This window comes from Ambystoma mexicanum, chromosome 3q (genome assembly GCF_040938575.1).
Source record: "Ambystoma mexicanum isolate Mex_15411 chromosome 3q, UKY_AmexF1_1, whole genome shotgun sequence".
In the NCBI taxonomy this organism is placed as follows: Eukaryota; Metazoa; Chordata; class Amphibia; order Caudata; family Ambystomatidae; genus Ambystoma; species Ambystoma mexicanum.
Genome location: NC_090926.1, coordinates 744,440,761 through 744,464,722, shown reverse-complemented (window position 1 = coordinate 744,464,722; position 23,962 = coordinate 744,440,761). Strand labels below are relative to the sequence as shown.

The following is a 23,962-nucleotide window of genomic DNA, read 5'->3' as shown; positions in this document are numbered from 1 at the left end:
TGACGGATCTCCCGAAGCACTGCAAGGAGACAAAACGAGCGGATGGTGCGAGGCGGTGTGCACGAGAGCAGTGCAGACCCAAGACCTGGCATTCCTAGTGCCGAGGCAGCTGCCCGGCAGCGAAGTGCAGAACTCACTGCGAGGTGCGCCGGAAGTGCCTTGGTCTGACACGGAAACTACCAAGCACACTCAGAGAATGGGCTGCCCATCGGGAAAGACTCGGGAAAACTGCGCATTGGCTGGCTTGAGGCTTACTCCCCCCCACATCTACACGAGCACTGAACAGACCCGCTTTGCAGGACCCCCCTAACACGCCCTCCCTCGGACACTGTCTGGCCCCGAGGACAGAGGGAGCGCAACCTCCTTAGAAATTGCTGAGAGCATCCCGTGAGTGAAGAGAGGACACCCTGCCTTCTGCGACAAGGGTAAGGTGGGCTATGCAACACTCGAGGGCCGGGATACAGGTAGGCATTCGAACCGCAGGCCACCTGATGCGGAGACCCCCGCTGCTGATCCGCCAGCAGCAGGAGAGGCCGAGCGGGCGCTGCGCCCTGCCCCCGTTGAGACGCCCGGCCCTGAATCACCACGACTTGGATCCAGCACAGGCAGCCCCAAGATATAGGGCAGGGCCGCCGCCCGCACATTCGTGCTGCATCCATCTTGCTGTCCAGCTCCACGGCGGGCCCCCATGAGAACCGAGAGCAGCTCTGGGGACTCTTCACTCTGCCCACAACAACCACTGGAAACTCTGAGATACCCGCAGCCAGACCCTGGTACAACCCCCAGCTGAGGAGCAGACACGGAGCTCTCTAAGGGCGGGAACGCGGCTGACCTCCGCCCGGACTCCCGCTTCAAGAGATTACTCAGGACCAGAATCAAGTAAGGAGAGCGGGGCAGGGGGCCCTCAGAACGGGACACTTCAACCTAGACTACGTACCCCCAAGCCGTGACCGCCACAAACAGGCTAGCCCTGCGCAGACCACCATGTGGGTCAAAGGCTAGAGAAACACAAGCTCAGGAGGAAAGGAGATCACAGGCTTCACAGGACCGCATACACTGAGAGGCATACACTCCAAACCACCCAGGCTCCTACGCTTTGATCTCGCCTGAACCCTCTGAGGCAGCTCTTGTCTCTCGAGTCCATAGCGCACCAACAGCTGAAGTAGAGAGCTTTCCGTAGATACTTCCGTGGCGGGAGCCCCTAACACACGCTAATCGTCCACCGGATTAAAACACGCATCCACCCAGATCACCTGGACGTCATCCTCTACCACTGACGCCAGTTAAGAGAGTAGGGGAGGAAAACCTGCGCTAAACCCAGTCTCGGCGACCACCGGCAGCCAGAAGCACCGAGGAGCCCGGCAACCTCCGAACACTTCACCCACAGTGTGTCAGAAGCTCTTACAGCCGGCGGACTCCCAGCCAGTAGCCAACGGCCCCACAATGTCGAGGAATAGATCCAAGGACCCTCCTTCAGCTTTGAAGAGCACAAAAAAGACCCAGGATGGGTCCATCACCAGAATCTGGTCCAAGGACCCCGACATAGAGGAAGACAAGCACTTGGGCGAAGGATCGGGCGACCAAGGTCAAGACGCCAAGAAAATTAGGGTATGCCGGTCACACACTCGGCGCTTAAACAATTTCTAGGTGAGATGGTGGATAAGATTACATCAGCAAGCCAGAGACAGATGGACACCCTGAGGGAAGATCTCACTGAAGGAAGAAGGGAAATTAAACGCGACATCAATAAAATAGAGGAGAGAGTTGACACTAACGAGCAGGCCATATAGAAGATGACCAAGGACGTGCAGAAAACTGAAAACCTACTGGAGACCCTGGCAGTGGCCTCTCGGAATATAGAGCTGCAAGCCAAAGGCAGAGAACCGATCCAGGTGAATCAACATACGGGTTAAAGATTTACCAGAATCCATATATAATCAAGATCTCACAGAAACCCTCAACTATTTTTACGGATCTCTTAGATGAGGACTCTGGATTCTGAAAAATTGGAGACCCAGACCACAGAGTGGGGATGCCCCGAGCAGAATTGGGAGCCAAGCTAAGAGATATCTTAGTGGCATTTCACAGCTTCATCGCAAAAGAGAAGATATTGGAAAAGGCTAGAAAGGCGTGTCGAATATCCTACAATGCATCAGAGATATTCCTATGTCAGGATCTGGCGCAGATGACTTTGAGCAAAAGGCGCCGAATGGGACCGGTCTTGACGCACCCAAGGGCTCAACAAATCAGAAACAGATGGTGTCACCCATTTGGATTGACTTTTACCTGGCAGGGTAGGCAACATAAAATCACGACATGCGAACTAGGGATGGACCTGCTAGGAAATGAGGAGCAGCTACCATCAAACAGTGCGAATGTGCCTGCCCATCGTAACACTCACATACTGAGGGAATGGACCACAGTAAGGTCTAAACGGCCAATGAAGGGCGATCTCCACCCTACACAATGCAACGCCCTGAAGAAATCTATGGCCAATAGTCAAAATGGATCACCTGAAAGTCCCACCAGAGCCACCCTTCCGAAATAGTAGAGGGGGCTGCACAGCAGTGAGTCCAGGGAGGACACTCGCTACATAAAGATGAGGTACCGGCACAGGCGAGCAGTAGCTTTATAGGAAGTTCATTGCGTGGACGGAGGTGGGGCGGGGGACAGAAGAGAACTTTGAGATGGGATTGGGAGATCCTGCGATGTTCAGTCCTGGGAAACCGTTAGAGCTCAGCACTGGTCTCTGTGAAACAAGGGGGGCACTTTGCCAGCTGAACTCGCCCAGGAGGGAAATAGAGTGGGGAGTGGCTACAAATATCCAGGAGGTGGAATTCTACAAGAGGCACACTGAGGCCGCCAGTGAGCCCTCTCTAGCAGGAACCTCACGAGAGCCAGACATCGGTACATATTGCTATAGCAATAAGCAAAACAGTTAAATGTCAAAAGCCTTAATCGGCTTGAATGTAAAGGCTCAAAAGGATTGGATGTCAAAAGTCTTGATACCATACAGGGCCATTGAATGGAACTGGTGGAAATACATTAGTAAGGCCTTTTAGGAGTTGAACAAAAATATGAATCCTCCTCTGAAGATCGCTTGAAAATAGATAGCGCCGCCAGGTAACCTTTGATTGTTCAAATCTGGAGCCCGAGATTTGCCAAATGCAACAAAAAGGAAAGCACCATAGGTGTGTCAGATAGAAAGGGATCCACATTATTATCCCTGCACCAGCTGCTGAACTTGATCCAACGACAGCAGTACAACGATTTTGTTGCTGGCCTTCTGGCCGAAAGCAAGATCTGCATTACATGATCTGGGAGGTCCCAATCCTTGTATCGCAACCATGCTTGAAGGCTGAATGTCGACCTCTGGATGGACAACTCGACCTTCCTCTTGCGAGAGAAGATCCTCTCTTTGTGGAAGACGCATTGGAGGGCAGATGGACATGTCCAGAAGGTCCGGGTACCACTTCCTCCTGGCCCAATCCAGAGCAATTAGGATCATTTCTCAACCTCCTGATCAAGTGAGGAATGATGGGGCTGGAGGAAACGTGTACAGGATTGGAAATTCCCAGTCCACCCCGAACGCATCCCCTAGAGATCCTCTTGGAGGAAATTCCCTGGAGCAAAATCGTTAGCACTTCCGGTTGATAATGGTTGTGAACAGATCCACTTGAGGGTTTCCCCAAAGGGTGAAGATCTCTTGAAGGACTTCCTGAGCTAGTTCCCCAGTCGTGGGAGACTGCACTGTCTTCTCAGAGAGTCAGCCGCCATGTTCTCCTTCCTGGCTAGGTGAACTGCCAACAGGGAGATCCCTTCTTGTATTGCCCAGAACCCGAGCTGCATTGTCCCCCTGCACATTGGTAATGACCCTACACCTCCTCTCTTGTTGAGGTAGTAGATGGCCATTGGGTTGTCCGTCATTATCAGGACATTCTTTCCGCGTAGAGAGGGCAGAAAGGCCTTCAACGCAGGTCTGATTTCCATCAGCTCCAAAAGGTTGATGTGTAGTTTGGACTCTGATGGAGACCAACGACCACCGATTGTCAGATCGTTGGCGTGGGCTCCCCACCGCATGAGTGAAGCACCGTCACTACTGTCATCTCCAGCCATGCCGGCCAAAAAGATTCTCCCTTGAGAATATTGTCCTTGCAAGCCCACCACAGAAGGTCCCGAGAGAGACTGCTCAAAACTTTCAGGTGGTCTGACATTCTGCCTGAAAACTGGGACCATTGAGTCCTGAGAGCCCATTGGAGGGATCTCATTCTCAGGCAAGCCTCTGGCACCAGGAAAATGCAGGAAGCCATGAGACCTAGCAACCTCAGAAAATCGAAGGCCGGAAGATGCTGGGCACTCTGGAATTTTATAACCATCTGAAGAATGTGTTGAGCCCTCACTTCGGGTGGCAAGACTTTCCCTGAGTAAGCATCCAGGACTGCTCCAATGAATTGGCATCTTTGAGATGGTATCATGTGAGACTTCTTGTAATTGGGTGGCAGGTTACGCTGAGATGTTCCCGAGCTTGTTCGGGTGAACGAGCCCTGATCAGCCAATCGTCCAGGTAGGGGTAGACGTGAATCCCCCCCGCCCCTCTCCTGAGACTTGCTGCCACCATCAACTTGGTGAAAACCCTCAAGTCGACGTCAGCCCGAGAATGAGAACCGCCAACCTCAGGTATTTTCTGTGCTTGAGATAGAAAGGCATATGAAAGTATGCATCCTGAAGGTCCCACAACACCATCCAGTCTTAGAGTGTCTGAAGGATTTGGCAAAGGGTGAACTTGTCCTTCCTGAGGAACTTGTCCAACTTTCTCAAGTCGAAGATGGGTCTCAATCCTGCGTCCTTTTTGGGAATCAGAAAGTATGGGGAATACCAACCCTTGTTCCTTTCCACTAGAAGTACATGTTCTATTGCAACTTTCTCCAGCCGGGTCAAATTATCCTCCGGATCTGGAATTATGAATTAGTTGTTCCCTGGTGCATGATCCTGAGACCTTTTATGGAAAGGAAGGCAGTAACCTAGTGCCCAGGCATCTGAAGTAATGCCCCGCATTTGTTAAGATGCTGAGTAAGTCTGCCTCCCACCTGGGTCTTGTGAGTCAAGGCCTCAGAGTGGTTTTGAGGCGGCTGAAGCAGCGGCTGATGGTAAAGCTGGCACTGCTTGAGTTGGCCTTGCATCGCTCCTCGTCCACCACGACGGAAACTTCTCCGACCTCTTTGACCGGCTTGTCCTCTTCCAAATGAGAAGTAGAATCGAAAGGACTTACCCGTCTAGGAAGATGAGCCAGAGTAGGGGTGTTGAGGCTATCTAATGGCGACGCTAAGGGAATAAGCAGCCGCCTTTGAGGGCTGCAGCTTTTCTGAACTCTCATCCGCCTTGCTGCCAAACTGCCTCGCTGCCATGGATCTGATGATGCGGTCTGCAGTATCCAGACCCGACTGGAGACATTTACTCATTGCCTCCTTACCATCCTTGATGATTGCCAGGAAGCCGTCTTGTCTCCTTCCGGGATGTGGTCAGCCGCCATACCTACAAAGTCCCACAGGGTAAACTTAAACCATGACAAGGTACAAGTCACATTTGTTGATTTTAATGCCATACTGCCAGCTGTAAAAACCTTTTTCGCCCAGGCATCCACTATCTTATCATCCCTATCAGGAGGGATGGAAGGATATGCTGACTGATTGGTAGATGTAGCAGCCTGAAAAACCAAACATTCTGGTATTTGATGATTAGCCAGATACTCTGGGTGGGTTCTGGATGGTCTGTATTTTTTGGCAACATTTTATTTACTGCAGCTTCAGTTTCTGGTGTCTCCCAATTTGCAGAGTCCCTTTTCTGTAATGCAGTGTGAAAAGGCAAAATTGGATCTTTCTGGGGACCCTGGGTCCAAGATGTCTTTAAAGTCATCTTGTTCAAAAGATGGAGTAGGCCTCCTCCAGCCCAAAAACTCTATAACCATACCCATTAGTTTTCTATATGTTCAGTTGGATCCGGTTTGCCAAACTTGGGAGAGGTTTCTAATCCACTGTCTGACTGAAGGTTGCCATATAGGTCCCTTAATCTGGACTCATCAGAAATTAGCTCTTCTGACACATTACGGGTGCCAAAATTGTAGCCCAAAAGGTGGTGTTATCAGAAGGTTGATCTTCCTCGTAGATGGCTGATAAAGACTTTAAAAAGTATTTTTTAGGCAGAGGTTTGAAAACGTTTTCCTGTACCAACACTGGCTTAGACAATTTCGAAGTTATTGTCGAGAATGACTTTGAAGTCGGGATCGCTTTAGTCGGGGTCGACTTCGATACCGGTATCGACTGCTCTCACACCAACAAAGTCAGCATAGGTGTTGACGTGGCCCGAAATCATGTGCTTGTTCGGCAAAAACTTCGATGTGCTAGATTCCTGACTCGTGGAAGCCCTCGAAAATTTTTCATCGGATCGAGATGTTTCTCGATGTAGAACAGGCTGAAGGCTTGGTTTCGAAGATTTTCTACTTCCTTTTTTCGTCTCTTTGCAGATCGCCATGGGCATGAACTTTCTGCTTGTCCTTCGAGAGGATCGAAGTCGCATTCTCGAAGATTTTAAGCATCTCACTAGAAATGCATCACATTTAGCAGGGGAGTCCGATTTAGTTAGACACCGGATTACCTCAGCCGAAGAAGATGACGAATAATGGCATGATCGACTTCTCGATCAAGAAAGCTAACATCATTTACGTCAAGAAGAATCCATCGACTCAGTCTTTTTTGAACTCTTCGAATGAGACTTCGAAGGCAATCTCCCCACCGCCAATTTACCTTTATGCTCCCGAAAGCCTTTTCAGTCATCGCCTGACAGGCGCCACAGTCGGAGGAACGGTGCCCAGAACCAAGACACCACAGACACACTTGGCGGGGGGTCTGTGATCAACATCTTCGATCCACAGTCTTGGCACTTAGCGCTCAGAAGCCAGACTTAGGCATCGATGGTGCCGACGAAGAAGACATTTCAAACAAAAATAATTATCGATTTCACAGAGGAACCGAAGCGCGCTGTAATTCTCTCAAAGCATTAGCTCGGAAAAACAGAACTGAAGCCAATGGGCGTGGTGTGCGCTACTTATACTGATGATGACGTCCACAGTCTACGTCGAACGGGCGCGCTCGAAGGACACCAACTGTACGAAAACGGCACACAGCGTCCCCTGTCGAAACAAAAATTCTGAAACAGCTGAAGCTGTAGAGATAATTATCATATGGGGAATACGTGGGAGGACACAATCCATTTGAAAAGCCCTTTTTATTTAAACATACAAATGAGGGCCAAGGGGTGAGCTTTGGCAGAAAAAACCTGGAATACATGGAGGACAAAGTAGGGTGAGGACTGGACGATGGACTTACTTTACTAGGCGCAACGTGTCCTTACGAATGTTGATGAGGCTCCGCAAGGTCTTCACTGGCTCCTGGGGTGGTGGGGCTGCATATGGAAACTATAGACAGAAAGGTAAACCAAGTGTTAGAACTATGGTGGTCATCCACGAGGCCAGACTGAAACGTGCAAATCCCAACGCAGTTCTGAATAAGCATTTCAAAGGAGGACATTCAGGAAATTAAACGAAAACATGGCTTAATAACTAAAGCCACTTTCTATTCCTAAAGAGACACTGCATTCCAATGCCCCCATAAATCAGAAGGAAAATAAAACTCCTTGAAGGAAAAACACCCTTCAACGTGTTTGTTACGGGGGTCCTGTCACATACAAATTATTTAGCATCACTGGGTTCCAGAGATCCCCCGCAGGCTGCTTTCAGTTGACTACCTCCTGCGGTGTGTGTCCTTTACCTTGGGAGGGAAGCACATGGCAGGCCTGACATGCAGGAACAAACAGCTGCAGACACAGGAATGCCTGAACGTAAACTGTTGGCTTATTTACTTCAACTCTGGTGCAATAGCCCGCAGAAACAACCCTGAGGTAGTGAACCCTGAAGTAATAAACGGTCTATTAAAAAGCAAATTGTCAACACTGTGCACCACATTAAAGAATAACTGGATGCACTGCTTGACCCTAGCTTTGTTTAGCATGCGTATGCAGCCCTGCAAGGTTCACCATTTATCACCACATGAGGTGGTAACAGGGGCGGCGGATGCACACACCCCTATCTCCCATCAGGAGAGCTTCTGGGGCTCACAAGGCCTGCGTCCATTCTAGGGGATGAATTTCATGATTACCTTTCTCCCTTAAAAGCAATACAATAGATTTCTCAACAGATGGCACCACCATGGTCTGAAGATCCAACCAGCACTGCACCTACCTCAGTGATGTCACAACCACTCCAGCTTTTTCCTGGGGACCAAGCATATGTAATAAATAAATGATCTGCAGGTGGAGTGACATCCGAAAGGCCCCCGATGCCGTACCCTCCACAAAAGTTCACAAGTTGAGTAGATGGCACACATGCAACAAAGACATCACAGACTAATTTACAGAATTGTTCGCCATTTCTGAACACATGAACACAATTACAAGGTGCAATTAAAGATTGCTTCAGGGTATTGTATTAGAGCATAATTTGTGTGTGTTTTTCACACCCTGACCACCTCAACAAACCATTAACGCTGCTGCACACCAGTTGCACATTCGCTTCACTTTTTTAAGTCTCGCTCTCTCGCTCCCCCTCTCTCGATGCAGCCAACAAATTTAGGTGAGACAGCAATATTCACTTCCTTCAGAACATTCTGTGGTTACCACGGTTAATTATTCCTATATTCGCGCCAGGCATTACATTGAAGGTTGTTTGCTTTATCTGTGTTTGGACTGGAGTTCTACTTAGCATCTAATTGTATGTGGGGTGGGCACATAAAAGGTGGGGGGGAATCAAGGGAATGTTAATGTTGACAACAAGGTTTCATTACATAGCTCATCAGACGGGGAAACAGCAAGGCAACACCACAGCTCGTCATAACAAACGCTACCCAAAACAAATGGTAGTGTTTACTAAATTGACCATGTCTTTATTACTCTTCGCCCTCTGCAACTAATCCAGAACAGGACTGCGAGACTTGTCGTTGGCCTCAAGCCCTGGGATCGTATCTCTCCAGATCTGAAATCTCCCCATTGGCTCCCAGTGGATGCAAGGATTACATTTAAAACCCTCTGCATTGTCCACAAGGCTTTTTGGGGCCTGGATCCTGGGTCCAAAATACCTTCAGCTATCCCTCCGTAAATACCTCCCCTCTCAAGCTCTTCGCTCCGCTACCTCCAACTCCCTCAGGGTCAGTCGTTTCTCAAAGAAACAAGCTGGGGGTAAATCTGTCTTCGGCCGGGGTCTCCTTCTGGAACAGCCTCCCTGCTACTCTAAAACTTGAGGAGAAGTATCTCTGGTTCCGGAAGCACCTCAAGACCTTCCTCTTTGCATCTGCCTATGCTCCCCTTCTCCCTTACTGATCTGCTCTCTTGGCACTGTGCATCTGGCCACCCTCCATCCCCCTGCGCTGGGGACTGTATCTGTACCCATACAGTCCACCATCCCCCGCATTTTCTTCTTTTTATGCACTTAGACTTAGCCAGTTCTGCTGACGTAAGCACAGCACTTGCAACTTGCTGGCTGCACTAACCCTGTTTATTGCTCCATGATATACTTTATTTGTATTTATTATTATTTAACTGTTTATCCTCTGCTCTGCACTTTCCACTCTCCCCCTTCCATGCACTTCCCCCCCCTTTCCCATGCAAATGTCACTAGGCCTGTTAAGTTTGTTTTTTGGTTCTCCCCTGTTCCCCTCCCCTGCCTTGTCGCACTCTGGAACACTTGTGTACAAGCCCGATACAAATAAAATATATCTTATAATTTCCTAATGTGTTTTTCAACATTACTGCAAATTTGAATTCTTCACACGTTATTGCATCAAAACGTTTCAAGGGACAACTGAAAACAGCCAAGTATGATGCATATAAAGGTTTAGATGTCATAGAAGATGTGCACCACCCAGAATAGAGTAATAGTTGGTATGCAGAAATTAGTTTGGTGGGGAAAAAGAGGGTTGATGGGAGCGGTTACATCGATTCTTTGATACCACATGCGTCGGGGGCACCCAAAGTAATAATGCCCCAGAAAACTATGTGCTTTTGGAGGCTCAATGTTTGGTCCATCTGACATTATGCAGGTTGCGGAGCATGTTTCAGGCATGGAACGTACAACTTGCAATGATGGACCCGGACAAACTGCAATGTGCCCGCAACTCAAAAAGCCTGCAGTGTTTACAACGACTACCTGAAACTGGAGGGTGGGAAATTTGTAGCAAACAGATGGCAGGAGATTACAATGAGCTGTATGGCGGGAGACCTTGTGGCATTCAGAGAAGTGATCCAAAAAGTGAGTGCTGCATGTGGAGACTACTAGAATGATCATGTGGCGAAACGCATGTGGATTGAGGCATTTGGAAAACCAGTAAAAGCACAGAAGCAAGGAGAACACAAACTGTGCTTCCATAATGAAGGAAACGTCTTTGTGGAAACCAACAAGTGCAGTAAGACATGGTACATCCCAGACCTCAAAAAGGGGACAGCAGCAGCGATGGACAATTATTGGATGTGTGGCCAGAAGGCGTTTATGCACCTCTTGCCACTATGGAGGGGCACCTGCTTGATGGCCTCATTGCAATCAGCTCTCATAGAGGTCCCTAAATAGCACTTGATAGGGGGACCTTGTGGCCTGTCAGCCCCAACAAATGCACCAGTGTCGGATGCCCCCACCACCACGATCCCTCCGCCACAGCCCATATTGCATATCTTGGCAGAAAAGGAGAAGAAAGAAAAATTGCAGAGAAATCAGAGATCCAACTACCTGTCCCACGATTCATCACAGTTGCTCAAAGAAATACCAGACCAATACAGATTTTACAGCAAAGAGACATTGGCCCTCATCAGGAGGTTGGAGGTTACCATGCCACTTTTAGCAGCATGGTTGCCTCCTTACCGCATTCTGGGTCCGGGTTCCTCAAATGATGACTTATCGGGCCATCACAACCTTAGCAGACCCGGTAATTCCCTGTCCGAGGAACCCGGTCCATCCCCATTTGAGCCCCCATAGGGCTCAATGGGAATGGGGATGGAGCTAACAACGGGCCCGTTAACAGGCACGTTGTTAGCTCCCTGGTGTCTTCGCGGGACCCGGAATGGACGACTGGTTTTTCCAGGCGCCCATTGCGGGTCCCGCGAGGAGACCTCGTGGTAGGGTGGAATGGGTTTACCGGCACCTTTACTGGTGCCACTCCCAGATGGAAACAGAGAGGCCTGCCAAGGGCGGGGGGGACAGCAGTGTCGAAAGGCGCTGCAAGATCTGACAAATTCAGGGCACCCACTCCCCCTTTGTCAACCAGTCTGGCCATGTCATCAACCACGGAAACTAGAAAACTCCTACTGTGATAAACTAGGTCACACCGATTTAAGAACATGGACATGGTACGGGAGGTAAACTGGACAGGCTCAGAATAGTTATTTGGAATAGCTCTCATGCTTACAAAAAAGATTGAATGAAAGAGTGTGGAGGCAGAGGTCATTTCCTGCATGAAAAGAACCTTCCAGCAGCTTCAAGGCAATGTCTTGCCACTAATGCATATTTGAGCTGGGAGTCCAATACAGTCAACTCCCATCATATTCCACAGATTTCCAGACCACTCTACATTCATCATTTGAGTCACTTTGGTGTCAGTCTCTTGTCACGGTCAACACACAAGGCATACATACCTCTACTTTAGGGTCCATCGGGGGGCACCAGTACCGCTCAGTAACGAGCAGCTTCTTAGAAGCATTCCCATGTGATTACCATGGGCAGTGTCATTAGCGGATTTCTAAGGGCTCTGTACGAACAACCCATTTCTCATATGAGTATCAGATTCTACGGACAGTTCAACCGCAAGCTTCCAATACAGCTGGATAAGAACATCAATGTTTTCTCAGATGGCCACTTTTCCTATATATGAGAACTTTCTCAGAACCAAATCAGTGTCCAAAAGTAATAGCCTTTATTTCTCTTGAATCACACAATGACACTTCCAAGGGCTCTATGAATTTTTGCCGATTTCTTGTGCTGAGCAGCAACTACACAGATTTGTGTGTGCTGTATTTTTACCATCATTTATACCACAGAAAGCGGAGGAGATCCCCTGCAACCTCTCCCTTCCACCACCCCCTTCTATCTACCATACCCAAACTTACCATTGGTAATAAAAATATAAAGTTGTAAAAAGTTATGTGAAAATGCAGTCAGTAAAGTCGCCCTACGGCAAAAGTGGGTATACTGTCCCAGGCCATGGCATATGCTCCATACAGAACGAAAATTCCTGCACTTTTGCAGCCATTTGAGCTACTTGTCGTGTAGCTTTCTTTGTAACTGTTCAGATGGTGTTTCAGAACATGCTCTAGTGAGTGGTTCTAAGAAAACAAACAGATTGCACATAAGTCTTTCACCAAACCCTCCCAAGGTAGAGTGACTGAGCAGTCAGGCTGTTAGGAGGAATTTTCAGAATCACCAATGGTCTGGGGCTCGGATAGACCAGCCTAGTATATCACACGTGTTTTTGACTCTTGGTCTAATCAAACTCTCAAGGTAGCTTAGGCCGAGCAGTAATACTTAGCCGATTAAGGGTTAAGCACAATTAACAACACTTGGGAGAAAGCCAAGTAATAAGTCCACAGAGCTGTCTGTAAATGTACAATAGGGCCAGAATGCAAGCATATAAAAATCAAGGATACTATATACTACACATAATGCTTTCTACAAGTATATGTCCACAAGAGGTAGCCCCAAAAAGGACTAGAAATTTTTTGCAATTACACAACATTCTAAATATTGATGTAATTCAGTATCACAACAGTTGAAAGTAAAGTGGAGGAGTGAAAATGGCTAAACAAGCAATAACAATAGGTCTTCGAATTAGAATGCAGTTACCTGAAAGTTAAGAATCACTTCCCTGGCCAGGTAAGCAAAGTCCTAGTCCTCCAACATAACGAAAGTATCGGGATAGGAGTTTACGAAATCACATAGTCCCCATTCAAAAAGACTTGGCCAAAGCCAATAGGCAAGCTCTTTAAAAGCTGAAAGCACACTTGTAGAAAGTGAGTTTCAAAACGTAAAAACGGTTGTTCCCAATTCCAATACAACGAACTGAAGAATTCCCGATGAGAACTCCCCAAACTACGGTCAAGTAAGGGTAGTGTGAGAGATTGGACTTTGTACCCATTGAATCTGTGTGGAACGAGTGGTGACGAGCGTGGTATGCACTCAGGCCATTAAGTCTGATTCATTCCTTGGTAAGTAAGAATCGCTGGGGTCATGCCTTCCGTCCAGTTACAGATGGTCTAGGGAGGAATGCAGGTGCAGTTTTTTTAAGTCTGTGTTGGGTTTTGGACAGGCTTGCTGCAGTTATAATCTCCTGATGCAAACGCAGTTCCAGGGATCGTCCAGCTGGCCAGGACAGACTGACAACGACTGCTACTCCCATATCGAAGGACAAACCCCAGGACACTGCAAGCCCAGTGAGTCCGTGAAAAATCCAATATCTCGAATCTTGTATATGGTGAAACACAGACCTATCTGCACGGTAGAGAGCAGCCGCTGCAAGTCCTAAGGATTGACGTCAAGTAAAGGATCGGCCAAGGCTCAAGGTGTGACTGTCCTCTGGCACGCACAGATACCCCCTGGAATTATGGTCAAACCCTAGGATACTCCAGGGACACTCCTCGAATCCACTGGTGACAGGACAGCAGTGCAGTATACAAGACTGGTTAGGCACACCAGTCTAGGGGAGGGAAGGCACAAACAATGGTCTCTTGTCGCTGAAGATGGTCCAGAGGCTACCCAATGGCTGGCTTTGGCAATGCTAGTTACTTGAGCAACAGTCCTTTGGCTCTTCTCTGCTAGATCTTTGTTTCAGTGGGGATCGCTAAAGTGGCTCCAAACTCTTCACTAAAATCTGGACTGGGAGTCTGCCCCAGTCCACAAATGCTAAGGATCCATTCAAACAGGTAGAGGCTTTCCAATCATGGACAGCCAGCTGCCTCACATGCGCCCAGCAACCGATATCCCCTGGGTGAAATGTGGATTGGGGGAACAGTCCTAATCCCAGTTTCAACAAGTTCCAGTCACACTAAGCACTGACCTGGAATCCAAGGCTAAACCCAGCAAAGGGGCATTTACCTTATGTGTGTGGTTCTAGTCTCCGAGGTTATAGGAAGATGCCACCCCCTCATCCCCAAAAGAAAAAGATGGCAAGTGATTATAAAATCTGTTAAGGACCAATGATCCACAGAGAGGAATAAAAACATATACTATTTAATAAATACAAGAAAGCATTCAGGCTGGCCCCACTACTAGGTACAAATATGTAAACGCAGAGTTTGGTAAAGCAAAAACAGGTTGCCTACCACTTTAGAATTCCACACCGTTGGGTATAAGTAAACACAGCATTGTTGCTAAAGTTGCAGAGAAAATAAAAGGTTAGAATTAAATTCACAAGACTAAACATTGCAAGTATACCATTACACATAAGAACAATGCATTAGAAGTCCATCCATATGCTTCATGAGCAGTCTGTTGTAGGTAGGTGACCTTATCAAGCAGGTTTCTGAAGAAATGTGCTGTAGAAGATCCCAGTCAGTTCTCCATCTATGACTCGGGTATACTAGCAGTCCCTATGCACTACGCGATCGTAAGGAGGATTCCACCTCACCAAGGTTCCGCCGCCTATACCCCGATAAGTCATCTACTTTTAAGTTACAAATGTATGCCTAATACAGGTGAATGGGGATGGGGCCCCCAAAGAGAAACATGCTATCTTGACCCACAGACTTCATAACCAATGACTCCCAGGGACATGGAATTGATAGGGACAATGGGACTCACAAAACTTTTATTTACTGAAGGCTCAAAGACTGCGGGTTTGAGTCTTCCACCAACTTTTAGGTCAGGGTCTTGTAGAGACCCCTGGATGGGGTGAAGAATTTGGTTCCAACAGTACAGCTGCAGCAACATACATTGGTGTGAACCAGTACATGGTTGGCAGGCCTTTAAAAGCAACATGGTTAGACTTCTGCTCCAGCATTCCTTTCCTCACGGTGACCGACTGCAGCAGCAGGTTGGGGATTTTCCAGCAAAGCTAAGACTAGGCCATCAAAGTTTGCCACAATAAGGCAGAAGGTGCCTATGCAACAGCATAGTCCAACGCACTGTGTAGGCTAAATGCAGTCAGACCTACTACTTTTTGGGGGATGTGTTGAATGCAGAGCAATGTTTCAGACTGGTTGGTCACAATAGTCTAGAGGAGTAAGGCACTCCAATCAGGTCTTCCCTGTCCTCTTGAAGGCAGAGGTATGTTACGCTGAGGTTGGCTTTGCCAATGCTGGTCTCAACAGCAGTTCTTTGGCAAGTATCCGATGGTCATCTTCAGATGCTTGGATCTTCTCCAATGGCTTAAGGTTCCTCCCCTTTTATCCATAACTATGGCTGAAGGGTGCCCTAGTTCACCGAAGAAAGGGACATGCAGCATTGGAACAGGTGGAGGCTGTATCAAGGACAGCTTAAACAAAAACAAAGAGGTGATGGCTGGAAGGTTTGGAATGAATCTAACCTCTGGCATTGATCTGGGCAACCCCCCAGACCATCGTTCTTCACCTGCCAAGCTATCACAGAATCATGGACAGCTTGCCATCAACAGGACATACTTTGTCTGAAATGTGTACCGAAACCAGCCTGTTCAAAGAGCCAGTGTCACCCAGTTCTCACACATAGAGAGCAGAAGTCATTGTCCGGACTACTGCTAAAGGGCATGCTTTTAATATGAAATTTTGGACCTGAAGAGGAAGGAAAACGACCAACTAATGATGGTGCAAAGAACAGTGCTTGTAACACAAGGAGCAGCCATCTTCAGTACATGGTACTCAAAAAGGCATTCACTGAAACCAGCCTGCTCAGTGCACTTACACAATTAACTAGGATGTTAAATGGAGAAATGGTTTTTAAAAAAGGGTCAGTCTCCCTGCAGCACTACTGTATGTGGATTGAGCTACAGTTTAAAGACAAACGGTGGAAAATATTGGGAGGAATTTTCCTTGCTCCGGTAGCCTTTCAGAGAGACTAGTGAAATCCAAAATGAAGTAAGTGAAGCCGGTCACCCCAAAAATTGGCTATGATCAAGGAATAAACATTCTGGGGGACTACATTGAAGACAATAGTGGGAAGCTGCCGTCATAATAGGGACATGGGATCTAATCTTGCCCGTTATGGAGTAGTTCATCCATTTGCTCAGGCCCTTAAATTGAGCGGTGGGGCGTTACCGAAAGGGGCGGCGGGCCGTTACCGAAAGGGGCGGCGGGCCGTTACCGACGGGGACGGCCCACCGTCTCAGTTAATATGACCTTATTTCAAACCAAAGGTCAAGCTGTGACCTGCCCCACCCTGTCACCCCTTCCCCCAACTCCCCTGCCCTCCCACCTGTCCCCGCCATCCCACGCTCTCCCTTTTGGATATAGCCAGAGTACCACTTGTTCCTTTTTTCCACTTCCACCACTGGTGGGGAGTGAGCAGCGATTTGGGCAGAGGCACGGGAACACAGAGATGTGGATGTAAGAAAGAGTTGCGAGAAGGGGAGAAGCAGAAGCTATTGAGAGTGTGAGGCAGAGTGAGACAATGTGGGAAGAAAGGGTTTGTAAAGCCAGATATTATGCTTGCCTGTTATGAGTTATCATTAGTAATTCATTCATCCATCCATCATTCTTTGATATTAGTGACACATTAGGTATCCATTCATCCACCTAGAATCAGCCATTTCATCCATGCATTTGCTAGAGAAATAGGCCGTCATATGAAGGGTTTTGTTTAGTATGATGTTGCCATGTTTGCATTGGAGACACGCATGTCCATGCACTTACAAATGTACATTGAGCCACTTTATGTAGCGCTTGAAGAGAAATGTGCTAGGCACTATACATCATGAAACTGGCTCTCTAAACCATTCGGAGACACTGAAAGCTGTTCGTTCTGCGGAGAGTTGTTTACAGTACACTGTGAATCAAAGAATGTCAACAGATAGGTTGCCTTTGCCCTAGTAGAAGCGAATGAGATGGCCTGGATTATCAGACCTTGGGTTTGTGTGCAGACAAAAGGAGGGTGGCAGGCATCTCAAAAGGAGTGCTTTGCTCAGCTTGCGGTATAAGGCCTTTAGCTGAGACAGAAGGAGAAATGTTATGATTTCGCAGTAAGAGACAGCTCCTGCATTGTGAGAAGACACAATATACTTGCCAGTTCCATCTTGTTGCTTGAGATGTCACAGTGAACTTAGAGAGGACAGACGTACGCAGACATCTTGGTGCTTGCTCGATTTAGAGAATTCTTAGCTATGAGTTTTGACATGTTACCATAGGGATGCATGTACATCATTGCACAGTATAACCAGGGGTGAGGGCTTTGCCGTCAGTAGATGCAGCAGGGAGATCCGTTAGCAGATGGGTATGCAGAACGATTGGGATACAGAGCAGTTCGAGAGACCAGTCTGATAGATGCAGATCGAGCTTGGGGGAGAGCAGCCCGAGAGCAGTTGGCAGGAGACCAGATCGGTGGGGGCCAAGCAAAGAGGCTCTGGCTGAGGGAGCAGAAAGAGGCCCGGTTCGCACACACCAAGGACATCCAGAGGGCAGAGCAGTGAGGCCTGGGAAGATTGATCACGTACGAGGGGAGTAATGTTGATTGAGGCCTACCGATTAGACTGTTAAGACAGATGGGGAATTGGAACACAGTTGCACAGAGGGTTTGGGCTGATGGAAGGGGAGATCATCAGGCAGGGATTGTCTCATTAGAGTGTGCCAATGTGTGTGGGGAGAGAGAGAAATGCCGACGATGGAGCTTGCTGACAAATAGCTTGCCGCATGTTGCTATTAGCCACGCATTGTTACTTGGCCACATTGTTGCTATTAGGCATGCATTGCTATTAGCACTGTTATTAGTCTGCTTGCATAGAAGCAAGAAGAGAGGCAATTGTAAATTGCATCCATTGTAGATTGAATTTCAGATCGAACCCATGCTATAGGGTTGCAAATTCGTTTTGCTAGTAATGTTTTTATCATGCAGTACTATACTAAGCATGAATAAAGTGTTTTATTGTTGAATCGATTTGTTTGTGTTTTCTTTGACGTGTGTGTGTGTGTGTGTGTGTGTGTGTGTGTGTGTGTGTGTGTGTGTGTGTGGGTGGGTGTGGGTGTGGGTGTGTGTGTGTGTGTGTGTGTGTGTGTGTGTGTGTGTCCCCCCATAGCAATTTGGCAGTAACACAGTTTGCACCACCCCCCTGAGAGTTTTGGCAGACTAACAATTGTCGCAACAACGTGGGGCCAGATTAGCGGCCACCTGGTGTTGCATTTTCGATTAACAGGATGAAACACGAGTAGAGCGAAAGCATAAAGACGAAAGGGAGTAAAAGTGAGAAAAAGGAGGCCGAGGAAGCAACGAGGCAAGCAGAGCAATAGAGAAGAGGGAGCAACGGACATAATAAGAGTGACAATGATACAGAGTGGTGGAGGATGACGTTTTAAAGATCGAGGAAAAGTTGATGGAAAATAAAGAAAATGATGGAGAATAAAAAGAACAGACAGGCAGAGACAGTCAGTGGCGAATGAGCAGTTCAAGTGTGTGGCAATAGAGAGTGAGACGGGAAACACAACAGAGGCTGTATATAAAGTGAAGTATATCACTTTGATCATTTACTTATAGTCTTGATTATTATGCCAGGTAGTGTGTCCATTTTATAGGGCAGGGATTAATGTGAATTTTTTTACTAAGCAAATAAGGCAAACCTCCCTCGTTTGGGTTTTGCCTTTTAGGCATCGCCCATGGGCTCCCCTGATAACTGCCGGGACTTAACCCCTACGCCCCCCTAACCGAGCCTCTCACTTCCCTTTGGAACATTTTAGACTGCGGATGCTGCAGAGCAAGGTCTTAGGACGCCGGGCTTATCCTACACCAGCATAGCCTTGCAGAGAATAATAACGTGCCTATTACGAGCAACGTGAGACTGTGGGTCTGGGAGGGGCCCACCGGCGAGAGGGCATTGGGCACAAGCTCTGATATTTCTACTCCTCTCTCCCAATTGCCGACAGCCCGACAAAGGAGAGAAAGAAGCAGAGCACCCTGGCATGAGTACCAACTTATACAAGGTGGCTGAATCCCACTCCCTGAGCCCGATCCCATCTTTGTGTTTCTGAGTAGAAGGGGTGGAGTGGGAGGGTTTGATTCCCGAGAATGCTTTGAAATGGTGCATGTTACATAACATGTGTATGCGGAAACTATACAAGAATACGTTTCAAATTTCACTGACCGTTTTGAGCACAAGATCTTCCGCTACTTCATCTACCAAGTGTGAGAGCATGATACATATGATATGATATATATGGCATTTATAACGCGCCTATACAAAAGTGTTTCAAGGAGCGACAAGGCAAGTGAGGGGAGGGGAACAGAGGGAGGGCAAAACAATATTAATACGCCTACTGACAATCAGATCGCGCAAGTGCAAGGGAGCAGGGAGGGGAGAAGTGCTGGAGGAGGGGGGGGGCGGGAGGATGGACATGTGCAGGACAAGGAATCAGAACAAAGTAGTGCCGCCAAGAGGTGGCAAGTGCAAGTATTAGAAGTGCAGACAACAGGTGTCTAATAAGTGCAGGAAAGGGGACTGTACGGTTACAGATACAGACCACAAGTGCAGGGGGTGCCAGGAGGCAGTGTGGGTGTGCAGCTGTACAGGCAGGTACCTGGGACCGAATTCAGAGGGTTGCCAGGTAACCAGTGCATGATTCAGACAGGAGATCAGGAGGGGAGAGGAAGAGAGAAGGCAGTAGCAAAGAGGAAGGTCTTGAGGTGCTTCCGGAACTGGAGATGGTTCTGCTCAAGTTTCAGAGAGGCAGGGCGGCTGTTCCAGAGGGAGACATTTCTGAGAAGATTCGAAAATGAAAAGCAATTCTGGTGCGTTACCATCAGGAAATAATGCATCCAAACATTGGTTGGGGGGGAGGTGGCGAATCCGGACGCCACGTGTTTATTTGTAAATAGACGTACATTTGCACGCGCCATTATCTTTCGCCATATATACATAATCTATTACCCGTTTCTGTGAGAACAAAAGCTCACAACTTATATATGGGTACAACTTGTATGGGAATACTTCATATTTCTACAATATATGGAGCAACACTATTAAGGCATGCATGAGTGAGACTTTATAGCACAAACACTGGCCGGATTAACAGCTGGGTGGTCGCATTTTTGGTAGTTTAGGAAAAATCGGTTACAGCGAGTTAAAATGAGTCGCTTACCTGTCAAGTGGGAAGCGGATCAGAGTCCTGGTTTCCTGATTCAACAGTTGACAATTTAAACAGCGGATGTGACAGCTTTTTCCTGTTTCATCTTGGGTTTCACCACCAACAAACTAAACGTTCTTCAATGCGGTCTTTCAGAAACTGAACTAGTACTTTCTCCAATAAATGCAAGCACACACTCACACGGTAAATCATATACAAAATCGTATTCGAAACAATTTTCAAAAAACAAAATCGGATTTGTTTTTCAGGGAAAAAAAAAACAAAAAAAAAGTATGGCAGAACCACAAGAGTTCACAGGTGCAATGACACACAGGGGATCAACAGCTCAGCAGATTGACAGTTGCTGAGATAGTTTCTAGCTTTTGCCCCAAGTCTTAACTTTTAAAGAATGTGGAATATGGATACCCGATAATGGCAATACCATTCTATTACGAAAAGTGCAGTTCTTGGAAATGACTTAAAAGTAAAATTGTGATTCATCTCCAGCAGCACAGACACTGCCTAGACTATAGTCGAAATTCGGATGTGCAGTAGGAAACTCTAAGCATCGCAAAATGTCAAAGTGATGCCCTGTCCCCTTTGCTAGAGGGTCAGATCTCAGTTTCGCCCTCCACCACCCTACACGCTGGACTCCAAAGGAGAGAGTGGAGAGTAGAACGAGGCAGTATAAAGAAACATCAAGTCAGGGGGCCGGAGCGTAGTTAAAAAGGGGGAGACAGCATCCCTAGGATTATTAAAAGGGACATTTCTGCTGATTCTGCTGATCGTGTGGTGTCTTGGTGTCGGAAGCAATCAGACACACAAGGTGGCTGGACAGTGTGCAAGGTCAACTTGGGCTTAGCAGAAATATCACAGGCACACGCGAACCTGAGCTAAAACCTCATATTAGACCCACCCTTAGGGCAGCCTCGGAATGTGCAAGGATGTGCTGTTTAGCCCAGGAGGTGAATGGTGGTATGAAATACACTATGAGGCTGGGGCAGGGGATGCACTGAGCCAAATACTGGCCACGATTGCCTGGTAAAGGAGGCTCTGGGTGGGTACGGAATTCTCTACAGGAAAGGGAGGGAACGCCCCAGGTAAAGAACACGTGCATACTTTGATTCGCACCCCCGAGGTCGAAAACGTTTTCCTTGAGGTGCATTTCCGCCTTCATAATGTCATAATAGTAGTGCTGTAATAGTAAGTGTTCATAACCAATTTATCGGCCCTGCCGGTATAACTTATGACTGCAGGATGAACGCAGTTCTCGGTCAGAAAGGCTTACAGTGCAAAGCAATGCAACAAGGAAGGAGGCTATACCGAGGGTCACACTACTCGGCAACACTGGACAAGGGAGGTTTTTTGTCGCCCATTAACCATGCTACAGAGTAAAAAATATTTGCATTCGTCAACTGACTACATGGAGAAAATAATATAATCAAAAGAGGATATATTTTTTCGTGTATATATTTAATGAATATAAACAGCCAACACATGTTACGATCAATAAAGGTCCTCTTCAGGGCAACCTAACCTGTAACTATTGTTCTCCAGAATGGTTGCGGCATGGACTCACATGCACATGAATATTCCCCGCGGAGGAAACGGGCTTAGGTGGGAGAACCTACATGCTGAAATAAGATGGCCCTGGGAAAGATCAAGGTTGCAGATGCCTCAATTGGAGTTGCCTTCTTAACACTAGGAGTGAATAGGAGCAGATCAGAATGTAAAGAAGACAGGAGTACGTTCAGATGTTGCCTTGTTGGCTGCACTCTCCATATCTGCTTAATGTGTCATCTGGGAATGAGGGGGAATAGCCGTAGAGTGTCCTGAGAATGTGGTGCCTGCTCCTCAGTCTGGAACTCATTGTGTAGAAGGGATGTGTCTCTCTAGGTCTAGTCTTATTGCTTAGACATGCTACTTTGTATCCGAATAGAGATGCTAGAATGAACCCGCAGGATGTTCAGGAGACACTGATGCCCTGCTCTTTCCCAGACACCTCTGTGAACGGCCGTTTGGGAGCAGTTTGAGGCACTGTTTTCCCTTGGATCTACTTAACCTGATAGAAATCGTCCATTAATGGTTCTCAAGTCAAATCCCGGTGATGTTCGTGGGGTCATGAGCCTTCGACAAGGCCAGGTTTGTCTGGTACAAAACTGGTCTTCGTTAAGGCAGGATTCAATCCTCCCCCCAACGACTGGGTACCTTTGACGAGAGATTCTAGGTCAGGCGGCAGGTCATCCGTCCTATGCCAGTGGCCCATACAGAAACTGTGCCAGGGTACCAATGGAGTCTCTGAATGGACCTCTGGTGAGGAACCAGTAGACATTCCCATATGGAGGGTAAGAGTCTGGGGGACCCCTTTCGGACAGGTGTTGCTTTTTAACTCCTGTCAAAGGTGGCCATGAATTAAAAGTTCACTTACAGTATTCTTGTTCTCAACAAAGTCACACATTTGAGTAGAAGCGATTGTAAACACCTCATCCAACATACAAGTCTTTGTCAAAGTACCTGTGGGAGAGGTAGTCCCGCCCATTGAAAAGATGCCACATGTGCAAGGCCCCAAATCAAACCACAGAGGTGTGCAAGTCAGCGCAGAAGAGACCTCATTGGCAAACCGCAGAACATTTAAATCCACTGGGCATAGGTACGGAGAAGTACTATAAACAAATTAAGCTCAGTAGCACAGCTGCTTAGCGCATGTCCATTCTTGTCTGCCACGGGAAGAGAGACTGACAGTTGGGTGGGGCATCTGCATGATAGAGGTTGGACCCAGCAGGGAGTTGGCCACATGCATGCATACAAAAGGAAAGTTCTGTTGAAAAAATGCTGCTTAGCAACAGGATCCCGCCGCATCCCAATTCCGCAGGATACCACATGAGTATGGAGGAAAGGGGACAATATGCAAGAGTTTTATGTCTAACAGTGTTAGGATGGAGGATTAATAAACCCAAGTGCAAAAGTCTTTAGTAAGAGGACCTAGCGTCCCAGTCCAAGTTAAATGCTCTACTCCAAGTACCTAGAGCTCAGGGCTGCCAAGCCGAAGGGGCTTCCTACAGTTCACTTGAGTCTCCCAATGTTTAAAGTGCCCCAGAAGAACAAGTTACTTACCCCTGGAAACGTTCTTTCGACTTGATGTTCCTCGCACGTATTCCTCATCTTTCGACATGTATTGTCCAGCTTCAGCTGCTTCGGAAACAAATTTCGGCAGAGGGTGCTGTGCGTCAATGGCGTTGACTCAATGTCCCTCGAAGGCCTCTGTTGAGGGTGATATCATTGAAGGTATAAATAGCACGCGCATCGCCTGTTGGCTTCAGTTCAGAAATACCTGCATAACCATGGGAATGACCGTACTCAGCCTTGAAAGAACAAAAGCTGTAATAACATGGGAAATTCTACTATGGGGTGGGCTGGGAGGGCGATGAGGAATACGTCGGAGGAACATCCAGTCGAAAGAATTTTACCAGGGGTAAGTAACTTGTTCCTCGAATGGATTGTGTCCTCCCATGTATTCCTTATCTTTGATAGACTCCCAAAGCAGTATTTGGTTTGGAGGAGGAAGTAGAATATTAGTTTACATGTTGTCACGAACCAAGCGCAGGACTGCTTTAACAAAAGGTACCATCCTGACTGAGGT

At 47.5% G+C, this 23,962-nt stretch overlaps 1 protein-coding gene across 7 annotated transcripts in view; it reads right to left on the bottom strand.

Annotated features, from left to right (window-relative positions):
* RNF157 (ring finger protein 157) overlaps nt 1-23,962 on the bottom strand; it is a 1,722,220-nt gene that overhangs the window by 1,365,160 nt on the left and 333,098 nt on the right. For all 7 annotated transcript variants that reach the window (XR_011305109.1, XM_069654703.1, XM_069654704.1 and 4 more), the window contains one exon: nt 7,383-7,471. Coding sequence is in view for 6 of the 7 variants with exons in the window: in XM_069654703.1 (XP_069510804.1) it covers nt 7,383-7,471 (89 nt within the window). In the remaining variant the exon portion in view is untranslated. The remainder of the gene's footprint in view (nt 1-7,382; nt 7,472-23,962) is intronic.